The 14713-nt window shown below is 45.6% G+C and overlaps 1 protein-coding gene across 1 annotated transcript in view; it reads right to left on the reverse strand.

Moving 5' to 3' along the window:
• LOC120034742 (serine/threonine-protein kinase DCLK2-like) overlaps positions 1 to 14713 on the reverse strand; it is a 97784-nt gene that overhangs the window by 37673 nt on the left and 45398 nt on the right. Inside the window, exons 3-9 of the mRNA XM_038981346.1 lie at positions 12713 to 12815; positions 9861 to 9968; positions 9541 to 9594; positions 7897 to 7991; positions 5581 to 5662; positions 4132 to 4237; positions 3337 to 3394 (exon numbers count right to left, since the gene is read on the reverse strand). Of these exons, the coding sequence (XP_038837274.1) occupies positions 3337 to 3394; positions 4132 to 4237; positions 5581 to 5662; positions 7897 to 7991; positions 9541 to 9594; positions 9861 to 9968; positions 12713 to 12815 (606 nt within the window). The remainder of the gene's footprint in view (positions 1 to 3336; positions 3395 to 4131; positions 4238 to 5580; positions 5663 to 7896; positions 7992 to 9540; positions 9595 to 9860; positions 9969 to 12712; positions 12816 to 14713) is intronic.

A 14713-nucleotide genomic window follows, 5' to 3' on the forward strand; every position in this document is an offset into this window, starting at 1 on the left:
TCTGAGAGAACAGTCTCTATGATACATGGTGCTGGGACTGTCAGCAACACTGTCTGAGAGAACAGTCTCTGTTGATACATGGTGCTGGGACTGTCAGCAACACTGTCTGAGAGAACAGTCTCTGTTGATACATGGTGCTGGGACTGTCAGCAACACTGTCAGAGAACAGTCTCTATTGATACATGGTACTGGGACTGTCAGCAACACTGTCTGAGAGAACAGTCTCTATTGATACATGGTACTGGGACTGTCAGCAACACTGTCAGAGAACAGTCTCTGTTGATACATAGTACTGGGACTGTCAGCAACACTGTCAGAGAACAGTCTCTGTTGATACATAGTACTGGGACTGTCAGCAACACTGTCAGAGAACAGTCTCTGTTGATACATAGTACTGGGACTGTCAGCAACACTGTCAGAGAACAGTCTCTGTTGATACATAGTACTGGGACTGTCAGCAACACTGTCAGAGAACAGTCTCTGTTGATACATGGTACTGGGACTGTCAGCAACACTGTCTGAGAGAACAGTCTCTGTTGATACATGGTGCTGGGCCTCCGTCAGCAACACTGTCAGAGAACAGTCTCTGTTGATACATGGTACTGGACTGTCAGCAACACTGTCTGAGAGACAGTCTCCTGTTGATACATGGTACTGGGACTGTCAGCAACACTGTCTGAGAGAACAGTCTCTGTTGATACATGGTGCTGGGACTGTCAGCAACACTGTCAGAGAACAGTCTCTATTGATACATGGTGCTGGGACTGTCAGCAACACTGTCAGAGAACAGTCTCTGTTGATACATGGTACTGGGACTGTCAGCAACACTGTCTGAGAGAATAGTCTCTGTTGATACATGGTGCTGGGACTGTCAGCAACACTGTCAGAGAACAGTCTCTATTGATACATGGTGCTGGGACTGTCAGCAACACTGTCAGAGAACAGTCTCTGTTGATACATGGTGCTGGGACTGTCAGCAACACTGTCTGAGAGAACAGTCTCTGTTGATACATGGTACTGGGACTGTCAGCAACACTGTCTGAGAGAACAGTCTCTGTTGATACATGGTACTGGGACTGTCAGCAACACTGTCTGAGAGAACAGTCTCTGTTGATACATGGTGCTGGGACTGTCAGCAACACTGTCTGAGAGAACAGTCTCTGTTGATACATGGTGCTGGGCCTCCGTCAGCAACACTGTCAGAGAACAGTCTCTGTTGATACATGGTGCTGGGACTGTCAGCAACACTGTCTGAGAGAACAGTCTCTGTTGATACATGGTACTGGGACTGTCAGCAACACTGTCTGAGAGAACAGTCTCTATTGATACATGGTACTGGGACTGTCAGCAACACTGTCAGAGAACAGTCTCTGTTGATACATAGTACTGGGACTGTCAGCAACACTGTCTGAGAACAGTCTCTGTTGATACATGGTACTGGGACTGTCAGCAACACTGTCAGAGAACAGTCTCTATTGATACATGGTGCTGGGACTGTCAGCAACACTGTCTGAGAGAACAGTCTCTGTTGATACATGGTACTGGGACTCCGTCAGCAACACTGTCTGAGAGAACAGTCTCTGTTGATACATGGTACTGGGACTCCGTCAGCAACACTGTCTGAGAGAACAGTCTCTGTTGATACATGGTACTGGGACGGTCAGCAACACTGTCTGAGAACAGTCTCTGTTGATACATGGTACTGGGACGGTCAGCAACACTGTCAGAGAAGAGTCTCTGTTGATACATGGTGCTGGGACTGTCAGCAACACTGTCTGAGAGAACAGTCTCTGTTGATACATGGTACTGGGACTGTCAGCAACACTGTCAGAGAACAGTCTCTGTTGACACATGGTGCTGGGACTGTCAGCAACACTGTCTGGGAGAACAGTCTCTGTTGATACATGGTACTGGGAATGTCAGCAACACTGTCTGAGAGAACAGTCTCTGTTGACACATGGTGTTGGGACTGTCAGCAACACTGTCTGAGAGAACAGTCTCTGTTGATACATGGTACTGGGACTGTCAGCAACACTGTCTGAGAGAACAGTCTCTGTTGATACATGGTGCTGGGACTGTCAGCAACACTGTCTGAGAACAGTCTCTATTGATACATGGTACTGGGACTCCGTCAGCAACACTGTCTGAGAGAACAGTCTCTGTTGATACATGGTACTGGGACGGTCAGCAACACTGTCTGAGAACAGTCTCTGTTGATACATGGTACTGGGACGGTCAGCAACACTGTCAGAGAAGAGTCTCTGTTGATACATGGTGCTGGGACTGTCAGCAACACTGTCTGAGAGAACAGTCTCTGTTGATACATGGTACTGGGACTGTCAGCAACACTGTCTGAGAACAGTCTCTATTGATACATGGTGCTGGGACTGTCAGCAACACTGTCAGAGAACAGTCTCTGTTGATACATGGTGCTGGGACTGTCAGCAACACTGTCAGAGAACAGTCTCTGTTGATACATGGTACTGGGACTGTCAGCAACACTGTCTGAGAGAACAGTCTCTGTTGATACATGGTACTGGGACTGTCAGCAACACTGTCAGAGAACAGTCTCTGTTGATACATGGTACTGGGACTGTCAGCAACACTGTCTGAGAGAACAGTCTCTATTGAAACATGGTACTGGGACTGTCAGCAACACTGTCTGAGAGAACAGTCTCTGTTGATACATGGTACTGGGACTGTCAGCAACACTGTCTGAGAGAACAGTCTCTGTTGATACATGGTACTGGGACGGTCAGCAACACTGTCTGAGAGAACAGTCTCTGTTGATACATGGTACTGGGACTGTCAGCAACACTGTCTGAGAGAATAGTCTCTGTTGATACATGGTACTGGGACTGTCAGCAACACTGTCTGAGAGAACAGTCTCTGTTGATACATGGTGCTGGGCCTCCGTCAGCAACACTGTCAGAGAACAGTCTCTGTTGATACATGGTACTGGGACTGTCAGCAACACTGTCTGAGAGAACAGTCTCTGTTGATACATGGTGCTGGGACGGTCAGCAACACTGTCTGAGAGAACAGTCTCTGTTGATACATGGTACGGGGACTGTCAGCAACACTGTCTGAGAGAACAGTCTCTGTTGATACATGGTACTGGGACGGTCAGAGAACAGTCTCTGTTGATACATGGTACTGGGACGGTCAGAGAACAGTCTCTGTTGATACATGGTGCTGGGACTGTCAGCAACACTTTCATTCATTCACAATGTTACAACCTGGGTTGCTGAGCTCAGCTGCTATTGGGTGGCACAGTCAAAGAAATACAGTGGCAACAACATATTCTCTCTCTCTCTCTCTCTCTCTCTCTCTTACCTTTCCACTGCACTTGGCCTTGTCAATGATCTTCAGTGCATACTCCTTCCCAGTGGACCTATAAAGACATACAGCAACACTAGTCCTTCAAATCATTGTATATCGTATTTACTGTAAATCCTTCAAACCAACCCAAATCATGGTATATCGTATTTACTGTAAATCCTTCAAACCAACCCAAAGCATGTGCAACCATCTGCCAAACCATACCATTTTTTAACAAGTTTGAAAGGCCCTTTTAATAGGTTAGCCAGTTTTGTTTCATCATAAACTAAGATTCTAAGTTCTATCCAACAGTAGACTGAACAGTGTTGCATCCCCATACACAGTCATAGGCTGAAGCATCAGACAGTGCGTGACAGTGTATTGGAGCGTCTAGCCCTTCTGATTAGAAGAAGGAGTCTTCTCTCTGTATATTACAGACAAACTGCTGAGTCAAAAGGGAAACGGTAATGAAGTGGATTTCATGGGCTGAACTCCAGACACACACACGCACATACACAAACAGTAAATGCTTACTTAAATTCCATAAATGCCTGCTGTCATTAAGCCTTAGAAGCAGTTATGACATGTGACATGGCGCTTATTAAGTCACATTGAAAGCTACTGATCAACGTGGCCATTTATAAATAGGGCTTTTTAAGTCCAACAGCCTAGTGAACATTCCTTACAAATATGAAAGTACAATTGGTATGCTATGAAACTTCCTGTCAAGCGAGAAGTTCAAATTAAAATAAGGTTTTAAATCCATCAATGAGATGTAAAGAAATGTAATATCATTCTTAATTTACATACCGTTCTACACAGTCTTTCACCACTGCAAAGTTTCCGTCTCCTATGACCTTGCCGACCTTGTACTTATCCAGGACGGTTGTGATAGAGCTACAGCTGTTGCCGTTAACTGATGAGGAGAGACGTGTTACAACGGGGCACATCATAATGCTCTTTCAGTTACTTCCTGTGGCCCACATATATACAGACTGAACAAAACATTAAGAACACCTTCCTAATATTTGAGTTGCCTCCCCACCTTTTACCCTCAGAACAGCCTCAATTAGTCAGGGCAAGGACTCTACAAGGTGTCGAAAGCGTTCCACAGGGATGCTGGCCCATGTTGACTCCAGTGCTTCCCACAGTTGTGTCAAGTTGGCTGGATGTCCTTTGGGTGGTGGACCATTCTTGATACACACAGGAAACTGTTGAGTGTGAAAAACCCAGCAGCGTTGCAGTTCTTGAAACAAACCTACTACCATACCCCGTTCAAAGGCACTTACATCTTTTGTCTTGCCCATTCACCCTCTGAATGGCACACATACACAATCCATGTCTCAATTGTCTCAAGGCTTAAAAATCCTTCTGTAACCTGTCCCCTCCCCTTCATCTACACTGAGGTTGATTTAACGAGTGACATCAATAAGGGATCATAGCTTTCACCTGGATTCACCTGGTCAGTCTATGTCATGGAAAGAGCAGGTGTTCATAATGTTTTGGACACTCAGCGTAGAATGACGCACAATACCTACAAGTACTTACTCTGGTAAAACTTGCATTGCAGTGAAATGAATATGATCTCTTTGGAGTTTCCACAACTTATGTTAAGACAAAGCGGATGAAATAAAGAATCAATGCGTTTTAATCTAATCAAAGGATAAACTCATTAATTGCCCATTAACCCAGGCAGCCTAGCTCCTACCCTAGAACTAATGTCTGGCCTCTCCTAAAGAGCGACCAGTAATATTATGCAGACACACAGCCCAAGGACGTGTTGATACCGCCTGGCTGTCTCACGCAGAAGCACACAGGTTATTTCACTTGTTCTCCGCATCACACTTCTCTGTCCCTCTGTTGTGAGTGCTGCTGTGATGCGGCACGTGTCGCTGAGTAAGCAATTCTAATATAACAACCTGAACCTGCATTGAGGCCCTAGGGGGGATTGGGGATGCATTGGGCCACGTGTTTAGGGGTGAGTGAGTGCAGGCAGGAGCTGTGAGAGTTGGCACGGAGACAGGATGACACAGGGTAAAGAGAGGAGAGGAGTAGAAGAAGGGAGGAGAGGAGAAGAGTAGGGAGGGGAGGAGAAAGGAGTGGAGGAGAACAGAAGAGGAGAAGGGAGAAGAGAAGAAGGGAGGGGAGGAGAAGGGAGAGGTTGAGAGGGGAAGGGAGGGATGAGGACAGGAGTGGAGTGGCGAGGCAAGGAGGAGGAGAGAAAACAGAAATGAAGAAAATGTCAAAGGGGACACCTACCCTCAGGACTCATGTTATAGGCCAGCTCCAGACCGTGTGAAGACACGTTCACATTGGTGGCAGACGTGTGATGTGGCGGAATCTGGAAAGGAGGACAGAAAGAAAGTAAGAGATGAAGAGAGGAGGGAAGGAGAGAAAAAAAAAGAGGTCAGCATCCCTCCCCTTTCAGCCAACACTCAAGTCAAAACCTGGACACATGCATCACCATGGCAACTATAAATATCAAATATGGCACAAACAATGGATTAGAGGTCAAGGCTAGCTGGGCACAATTGTTGGTTACGCGACTCCCAATCCAATGCTTTGTTTTGACATCAATACTAGCAGGGCGATCGAATTAGCCAGTTACATCTCCAGAGTAATACAACAGGACAGGTCCGCTTCATAACATCGATCCAGAACTAAGCCCTGGGATCTAGGGACATTGACTAATGGTTTTGCTTTAAGTAGCATGCATTTGAAATCCAATATAATGCCATGACAGAGTGTGTCAGGATAACCAGCTCATGGATCCCCGTAGTGTTTTATAGTGCTTCAGAGTTCTGACAGGAAACTAATACAAAACACCCCCGCAATTAAATTGTATAGTTTGGTACTGCCACTTACCCTGTATATGGCTTACATTCTTCTGTTTGTTTCCCTTTCTTATGTTTTTTTCTGTTATACTATTTTGATATTGAATACTGCACTGTTGGGAAGGGCTAGCAAGCTAAGCATTTCACTGTACTTGTGCAGGCCTTTTGAATTTATTTCAATTGACTGATTTCCTTATATGAACTGTAACTCAGTAAAATCTTTGAAATTGTCGCATGTTGGATGTATATTTTTGTTCATTATAGTTTGGTAAGAAAATGTTTGACATTAGAATTTAAATCAATTATTAGATAGGTAGCTCAATGGAAAGCTAAGAACGTGTTTTTGTAGAATCGTCTTCTCTGTATTGCTCTTACAGTTCTCCATTCTGTGGACGTTGTGTGCCTACCCAAACTCAAAACAAAGTGAGCAGGTATGTATATCACTGTGTTAATTATGCATTTGGCGTAAAATAAGTGTTCTGCCCTTCAGAACAGTACAGGGTGTTAGGAACTGTCTTAATGGATAGGCCTCCCCTACTGTCACTTATCAGGCAGAGAAAGAGGAAACACTAACTTTAATGGATCGAAATGATGACCAATGTTGAAAATAATGAATAATTTGACGAGAGGCTTTTTCCAAAAGAGACAGCTGTGATGGCTGTTTGAATAGGTTATATGGGTTATTATAAGACTGCTTTTACAAGCATTCTTGGCTTTCACATGCGACAGAATCCGCCAAGTCATCTCAGTAATCTTTCCATTATGGAAGAGAAGTTCTTTCAACACTTCTAGAAGTACACGGACCATAAGGCTTATTTCTGTTACCTGGACTAGAAAAATGTATGCATTATTTAGTACACTCTCTAAAGGAGGAGTCTCAAGGTGAAACACCTTTGAACTGGGTGGATTACATCATCAATCTTTCTTTTCAATACGTTATTTTGTGATGTCTTTCAGAGTAACTAAGTTCTATCAAACGTTATGGACCTGCCAAGTAAACACGGTGTAGGTGTTGCCAAACTGTAATAATCATCTTGAGAAGTGCTGTTGTCTCCACTGTCAACAGATTCAAGTGTTCTGGCCAACCACTATTCCTGATCTAGTGCACTTGAGGTTAAATCATTTGCTACTGGCCTCCCGGGTGGCGCAGTGGTCTAGGGCACTGCGCCACCAGAGTCTCTGGGTTCGCGCCCAGGCTCTGTCGCAGCCGGCCGCGACCGGGAGGTCCGTGGGGCGACGCACAATTGGCATAGCGTCGTCCGGGTTAGGGAGGGTTTGGCCGGTAGGGATATCCTTGTCTCATCGCGCTCCAGCGACTCCTGTGGCGGGCCGGGCGCAGTGCGCGCTAACCAAGGGGGCCAGGTACACGGTGTTTCCTCCGACACATTGGTGCGGCTGGCTTCCGGGTTGGAGGTGCGCTGTGTTAAGAAGCAGTGCGGCTTGGTTGGGTTGTGCTTCGGAGGACGCATGGCTTTCGACCTTCGTCTCTCCCGAGCCCGTATGGGAGTTGTAGCGATGAGACAAGATAGTAATTACTAGCGATTGGATACCATGAAAATTGGGAAAGAAAATGGGATAAAATTTATAATAAATAAATAAATAAAATTTAAAAAATCATTTGCTACTATATGGTTATTTATAGCATATGTCTAAATATACAATCACTCTTCCTATACAGGTACATACCGTACAATATCATTATCTAGAGATTATAGGTGGTGTGTGTGTGAGAGTGACTTACCTTGAAGCTGTGTATACTGCGGGGGCTGGTGGGGGAGGAGCTGTTGGATTTGGTGGACTTGGGGGTGGAGATCGTACTGCTGGGGACACCATTGACTGGAGAGGAGAGAGAGAGAGAAAAGGAGAGAAGGAGAGAGGGAGGAAGCCATAGTAAGACAATGATAGGGCTAGGGTTGGCCCAACAGGATGTGCTGATGTGGGGAAGGGCAAACGAGAGAGGAAGTCCTTTTTGCTCTGGAGAGATGTGGCTGTTTAAAAGTGTATTACTGTTATTACATTGTGTATTCTATTTTTCTTAATTTCTTTGAACACTAAAGGAAATGCCTCTATCACAGGAAGTGATATACGATAGGGCAGGAAGTCCATGTGTGACACAACAAAGTTCACTTTGAATGGGTTTACTTTCACTTGAGTGACAAAGCTCTGTACTAACAGTTCTCCACTACGAATTCAAGTCCATATGAGTGCTAGATTTTCTTCAGGTGTGTGGCGTTTCGTGTCTAGAACTGCGTGTGACTGTCCAACTTCCTGTCCGGTCCCCTGTGGGGGGAAGCAGGTTGTGTTTGGCTCCAGCAGACAGACACGCAGGGTCACCCCAGGTGCCTCCGCAGGCTGCCTGGATAATCTGTCTGCAGCTAAGGCCACACGAAAGCTACGACCCTGAGGGTTCAAGGGTACCTCAAGCAGCCTACCTCCAGGAACCTCCCTGTGTCACAAACAGTCCTCTCCTCAAACAACAGGGCCAGACATGGCCTTTCTTTGGAGAAGTCGGCTGTATTGGTAATGGTAGTGTATTTCTGTGAAAGGCCTCATCTGCCACACACTCTAGGTTCTTGGCAGGTACACTGCCACACGCTGTACCCGTTCCCTGAGACAACCAATCTGGACAGTCAGAACCACCAATACAGTACAGCACCTACTAGGGAATGTGATGCCAGACAACTGATGTGATTATTCAATTCAATTAGAAGGGCTCAGTGAAAGCAGCTGAAGACTAAAGCACTGAGGCTAATTTAGTACATGGGTTTGTATCAGCCAGTCCTGCACCAGTCTGTGCTCAGATTAGATGCATACTGCAGAAGCCAGAGAGAGTTTCTGGGCCAGAGGCAGGAAGAGGGGAAAGAAAAATAGAGAGCGAAAAAGAGAGAGAGCAAGAGCCAGAGAAAGAGAGGGGGAGAAAGAGAGAGATATCCAGAGATCTTTAAATAGTCTTGGGTCAGGGTGGCAGGCCAGGGAGGTCCACAGTGGAGCAGAGCTCCTTCAGAGTAATTTATGGCACTTCCCTACACAGCAGGAGTCTGACTGACATTACAATATACTGGTCTGAAAGAGACTAACTGGACCTCTCACAGGGCCCCGTTAGCCACAAGGTCAACCTCAGGCCACGGGTGCACTGACCAAGACTCCAAGCAGTCAGGAACTTCAAAAGGGTTTAATTGGTGCCCTCTGAGAAAGACTCATGTAGTGATTATTGTTAACATATTGTGGTGATGATTAAGGCCAGGAGTTATTCCTGGTTAGGCTTCATGCTCAGGGGAAAACTCAAGGTCCTTGTAATGATAGCTAGCTAGACGAAAATTTGTGGTTTGTTGTGGTTGGGTAATGGGCCAATAGAGTGGGCAGTGCAGGATGTCAACAGGCTTACCTGGGGATTTAACAGGAGACTGGCTACTGGTGGAGTAATGGATTGGTCTTCTTACTGCAGAGAGAAAGAGAGAGAGAATTGCAAAAAACTATTTTACAGCTTGAGGTTTCAATGTCCAACTTAAAGCCTCATAATCAATTTCTAACTGAGCTTAAAATAAATGTTTGGTAATTGGCCAAATGGCCTGTAGCCTGCCAAATTCCTGCAACTCTTTTTGAGGTGATTACACTAGTTAGTGTCAGATGAAAATCAGTTACTCAGTCCATCACCCAATAACTGTGTGTGTGTTTGTTTGTGTGTACGTGCATGCATGTGTATACCCATGCCAGGGGACTTGATACGGCGTGAGAGTCCAGGGCTCTTGCTCCCAGCAGCCCTCGTTGGAGTGGGCGAGCGAGCAGAGTATGAGGACTTGAGCACCCGACATTCTGTGAAGACAACACACACAGGGTTAAAACCACACTCACACACCGTCACACACCGACCTCATTTCCTATCTAGCACAATTCAATAGAGTCCCCAGTGTTCCAGTCAAACTATTCTAAAATAGCCTCAGCTAGGAACTAGCTCTACAATATAATTGGCTCTCTTTGAGAAAACATTATGTACGGAGTGTTCAAGAAGTTAAGAATGCTTCATTCACGCAGAGCTTTCCACAAAAAAAACTCAGTTAAGCATTTGCTTTTTCCAAACGAACACCACATGTGCAATCGTCTGTGGCTCTGTGCGCGTCATAACTCCATGAAAAATTCACAAGCTGTGGTAATTACGCTATCGTGTTTGCTGCCTGCTGCGCTGCTACCAACCGTTGTGTTAGTAGCGTTTCACAGAGGTGCGTACACCAGCTGACAGAGCTGCGCTGCTGGAGCAGTAGGTGTCAGGGTAACGAGGTTGGTGGTTCAACTGTTTTAGTGGTGCTGCACAGACACATAAAACAGTGGAGGCTGTTGAGGGGAGGACGGCTCATAATAATGGCTGGAACGGAGTGAATGGAATGGTATCAAACACATGGAAACCATCTGTTCAATGTATTTGATACCATTCCACTGATCCCGCTCCAGCCGCTACCACGAGCCCCGTCCTCCCCAATTAAGGTCCCACCAACCTCCTGTGATACAGAGTTGTTTTAGCAGCGTTGACAACAGACAGAGCGAGCTGCGTTCAGGAGCAGCATATGACTGGTTACTGTAATGAGACTAGTGGTTAAACTGTCTGGGTTCCTGTCAGATGCTGTTAATTGGGGGGTGTTACAGTGTTAGACGCTATTATGACACCATGAACACAGAGGAGGTACCAACCAGCTGTGGCCAATTGGAGACAAATGATTCCCTATAAAGTGGACGTGACCCAAGCCTGTTATTGGAGCAGACCCCAGGTGCGATTCTGTTTACTACAATGCAAGCTACTGTACCATGCAAGTTTGTTTACTTGCAGTGTTGACTTTTTATATCGTTCCCTAAACCGGGTTTGGATTTGACACTGTTCTCCACAATTGAGTCTGACAGTGCAACAGCCCCTTGGGACTCCTGTAAGACACTGTGCAAAGACTTAGCAGCTGAAAAGCGGAACCTAGAGCAAACACTTGTTTTTGAGAAGACCTAATTCTTCAAATGGAGCATGGCAGGAGAAGTAGGACAAGGAAGCGCTAAAACAACTGAAGAACAGATTCAGCTGAAGAAACTAAACACTCATCGTTAGAACAAACAGTGTTTACACCTGTGTGTGTGTGTGTGTTTTAAAGATGCACTATGCAGAAATCACTCTGCCATTTCCTTGTTGCTAACATTCTAATAGTTTACCTAATTTCTGTTTATGTGAAAAAACAAGCAAGTATAGTGTAGAGAATCACTGTACCATATAAACTGCTGTGAAATATATTTTCAGCTGGTGTACAAAACCGAAAGTAAAAAGACACAAAAAACAAAACTTACAAATGAGCCATATAGAAAGAGCACATAGAACAGATCTACCGCTTCTTAGACTTGCTTTCAATGCAAGTGACAGATCTATACCTCACATTTCTATGTGAATTTTGTCAGGTTGTCCAAAAAGTGACATATTGCAGCTTTAAATGTTATGTTACAGGAGCAACACTAAGAAAACAGGATGTAGCTAGAACCTTGGGAATAGTTTGGAGAGATGTCTAAAATTAGCCTGTTTGGATTTTATATACAGTACATCCTGTCTCCACCTTATCTAGCACAGAGGATAGGGGACTGCAGAGGAGTTGTACTGACATCGGCCTGCTTAAGATAACAATGGGTTAGCTATGGACTAAAGAGGCCATATCCTGCTGCAGTAGGGGGTATCGCTGCGGACATCTTTTAAGTGATTTTCAAGAATGTCTTCTTCTCAACATGGGGATGGTACATATTCACATAATGACATTCACTGAAGAACCCTGGAATGGAATGTACTACTACACTACTACAACCACACTCTACAAAATGTGACTGCAGCCACTTTCCCCTACAGAAGTCAGGAATCTGTGTGTTCAGACCGATAGTCTCACACATACTGTAATCAATAGTCTCCTCCTCTTGGAGGAGAGGAATGAATTAAGATATTGAGTGATGATCACACTATGTTAGCGTCATGATTAAGTATCACGAGTCACCGGAACCACTTTTAGAACAATTATGAGTCTCATTCAACTGAGAAAATGAACGTTCACTATTGTATGGTTGACAGATAATTATCATGTTACACCGTTCAGACACACTTCATCCTGACTTCTAGTATGAAAAGGGGAAAGTGGTTTGGCATTGACATCTCTTTAGGGAAGCTACACTATACTATGAGAGACAGAAAGGAGGGGTGCGTCCAAAATGGCAACCTATTCCCAAAAGAGTACACTCCTTTTCACCAGAGCCCTATGGAGGCTCTATAGGGAATAGTGTGCAATTTTTATGACCTTTATTTAACCAGGAAGTCCCATTGAGGTCAGAAGACCTTTTTGCCGAGGGAGACCTGGCATGTCCCACGCACCCTATGAAGGAAATAGGAAGGAAAGAGGGAGGAAAGGGTTGGGACAGAGAGGCCATAGAAATATGGACACTAGAACAGGAATCTAGATATATTTCTATGAGAGAGACCAAGGTTTCACAACATACAGGTGATGTTAGATTTAGTTAGTCAGGCCTACCAGTCACAAAGGCTACAGAAGCCTTACCACTGTGATCCAACAGGAAGTCATCCTGGGCGTAGCGGTACTTCTCTGGGCCGCACGCGATGAACACGTCGTCCTCGCCGAAGAAGTCCTGGAGACAGGTGATCTGGGGAGAGGGAGAGAGGGAGAGAGGGAGAGAGGGAGAGGGGGAGAGAGGGAGAGAGGGAGAGGGGGAGAGTGGGAGAGTGGGAGAGTGGGAGAGTGGGAGAGAGGTTGAGGGGGGGAGAGAGAGAGAGAGAGAGAGAGAGAGAGAGAGAGTGAGATGTGCAGAGGAAGGTAAGCTAGAAGAGGAATCATGTGTAGGTCCTTGAGTTTAGAGGAAAAACTCTGGGCACTAGTTATAGAAATATTATGGGCCCTCGCGAGACATCTTCTAAAGGTCTGTCTGATGGGGTGTACCCATGCCATGCATCTCTGTGGAGAATCAACTCATTTCATTTGTGGAAACAGTAGCTCATCCGCCATTTAATATGCAGACAGAAGCCAAATGGGAATCCAATCGTTTCACACCCTATTGTACTCACTATTGCATAATCTCTGTGTGAACATCCCACTCTCCAGGACATAGTCTTTCAGATGGTTCTACTAAACACCATTATATTATAGCTGGATCCCACTCTGGTACAACTGGAGGAGAAGAAGGGGACATTATTATAATACATGTCATGTTGTTGAAGGATGTCTGTGGTATTTCATTATTTTCTGCGCATCACTGAGTGTGTGTGTGTGTGTGTGTGTGTCGCTACATGCTGACGGCTCGCTCGAACAGCCCAATTAAAATCTGTCTGTGATGTGATAGCTCTTTCATGGTTGCTAGGCTCAGTGCCACAATGGACGAGGCAACACTTTACAGCTTACAGCAAAGAGCTGAGGGTCAAAATATCACAACAATAAAGTACTGCAGAGTCTAAATACACTGTCATGTGAGGAAATCACTGCAGCAAGCATTTCTGTTGCGTAGGCTGTTTCTTTATCGCTCTCTCTTTCACCTTCCATCTCCATTTTGTCTTCTCTCCACCTCCAGGTTAGTGTTTTTCGTCATGAATCTTGCCCTGGAGGCAGCTCTGCAGATTGGTCACTAGCTGGCACATGATTCTAAACCTAACCGTAACCACACTGCTAACCCTAATGCCTAACCCTAACCTTACATTCATTTTGACTTGCAGCTGGCCCATCTAGCAGACATCTCTCAGTTCTGCCTCCAGGGCAAGATTCATGACAATAAACGTCAACCTGCCTTCCACCTCTCCTTTCTCTCATGTAATATCGATAGCTACCATGATTTAATCGCACAATGCAGGAGGGAGATGCGCCTACATTACTTATCCACACACACACACACAAGCTCCTCTGCATTACTGTGGTAGTGCATTCAGCCCAGGCAGGCAGGGAGTATCAGTGGGTGGACAGGCAGGAAGGGGATTCCTTTATCATCATCATCATCATCTCACCCCCACACATCCCACTCATACCCTGGGAGAGAGGAGAGAGGGTTGACTGGTTGGAGCCAGTGAGGTAGGCAGATGGGACAGCCACAGAAGCTTGGGGGTTGAGGCAGTGGAAGAGGGACTGTGTGTGGTGGGCCTGGACTCTGGAGCAGATGGAGAGCAGTCTGCTGGAGGACCTTTTCTCTCAGGACTGCAGATTTATAAATATGCAAACTCAAAACAGCAACAGCCATCATAACACATTGACCAAAATCCTCTTCTAATACAGATTCCAAATCTCCTCCATCCCCACACATCATTTTTAGAGCTCAGCCAGAAACTCTGTCATGCTGACTTAATACATGAATGGATGACTTGACTTGGCAGTGTGTTGTGAGGCAAAATCAAAATCAATAGCCATTGGAGGCTGAGAGAGACAGACAGACAGAGACAGGCAGGAGACAGAGAGACAGGAGACAGAGACAGGAGACAGACATGAGACAGAGACAGGAGACAGGAGACAGGAGACAGAGACAGACAGGAGACAGACAGGAGACAGACAGGAGACAGACAGGAG

The sequence above is a fragment of the Salvelinus namaycush genome, chromosome 42 (genome assembly GCF_016432855.1).
Source record: "Salvelinus namaycush isolate Seneca chromosome 42, SaNama_1.0, whole genome shotgun sequence".
NCBI classification, from domain to species: Eukaryota; Metazoa; Chordata; class Actinopteri; order Salmoniformes; family Salmonidae; genus Salvelinus; species Salvelinus namaycush.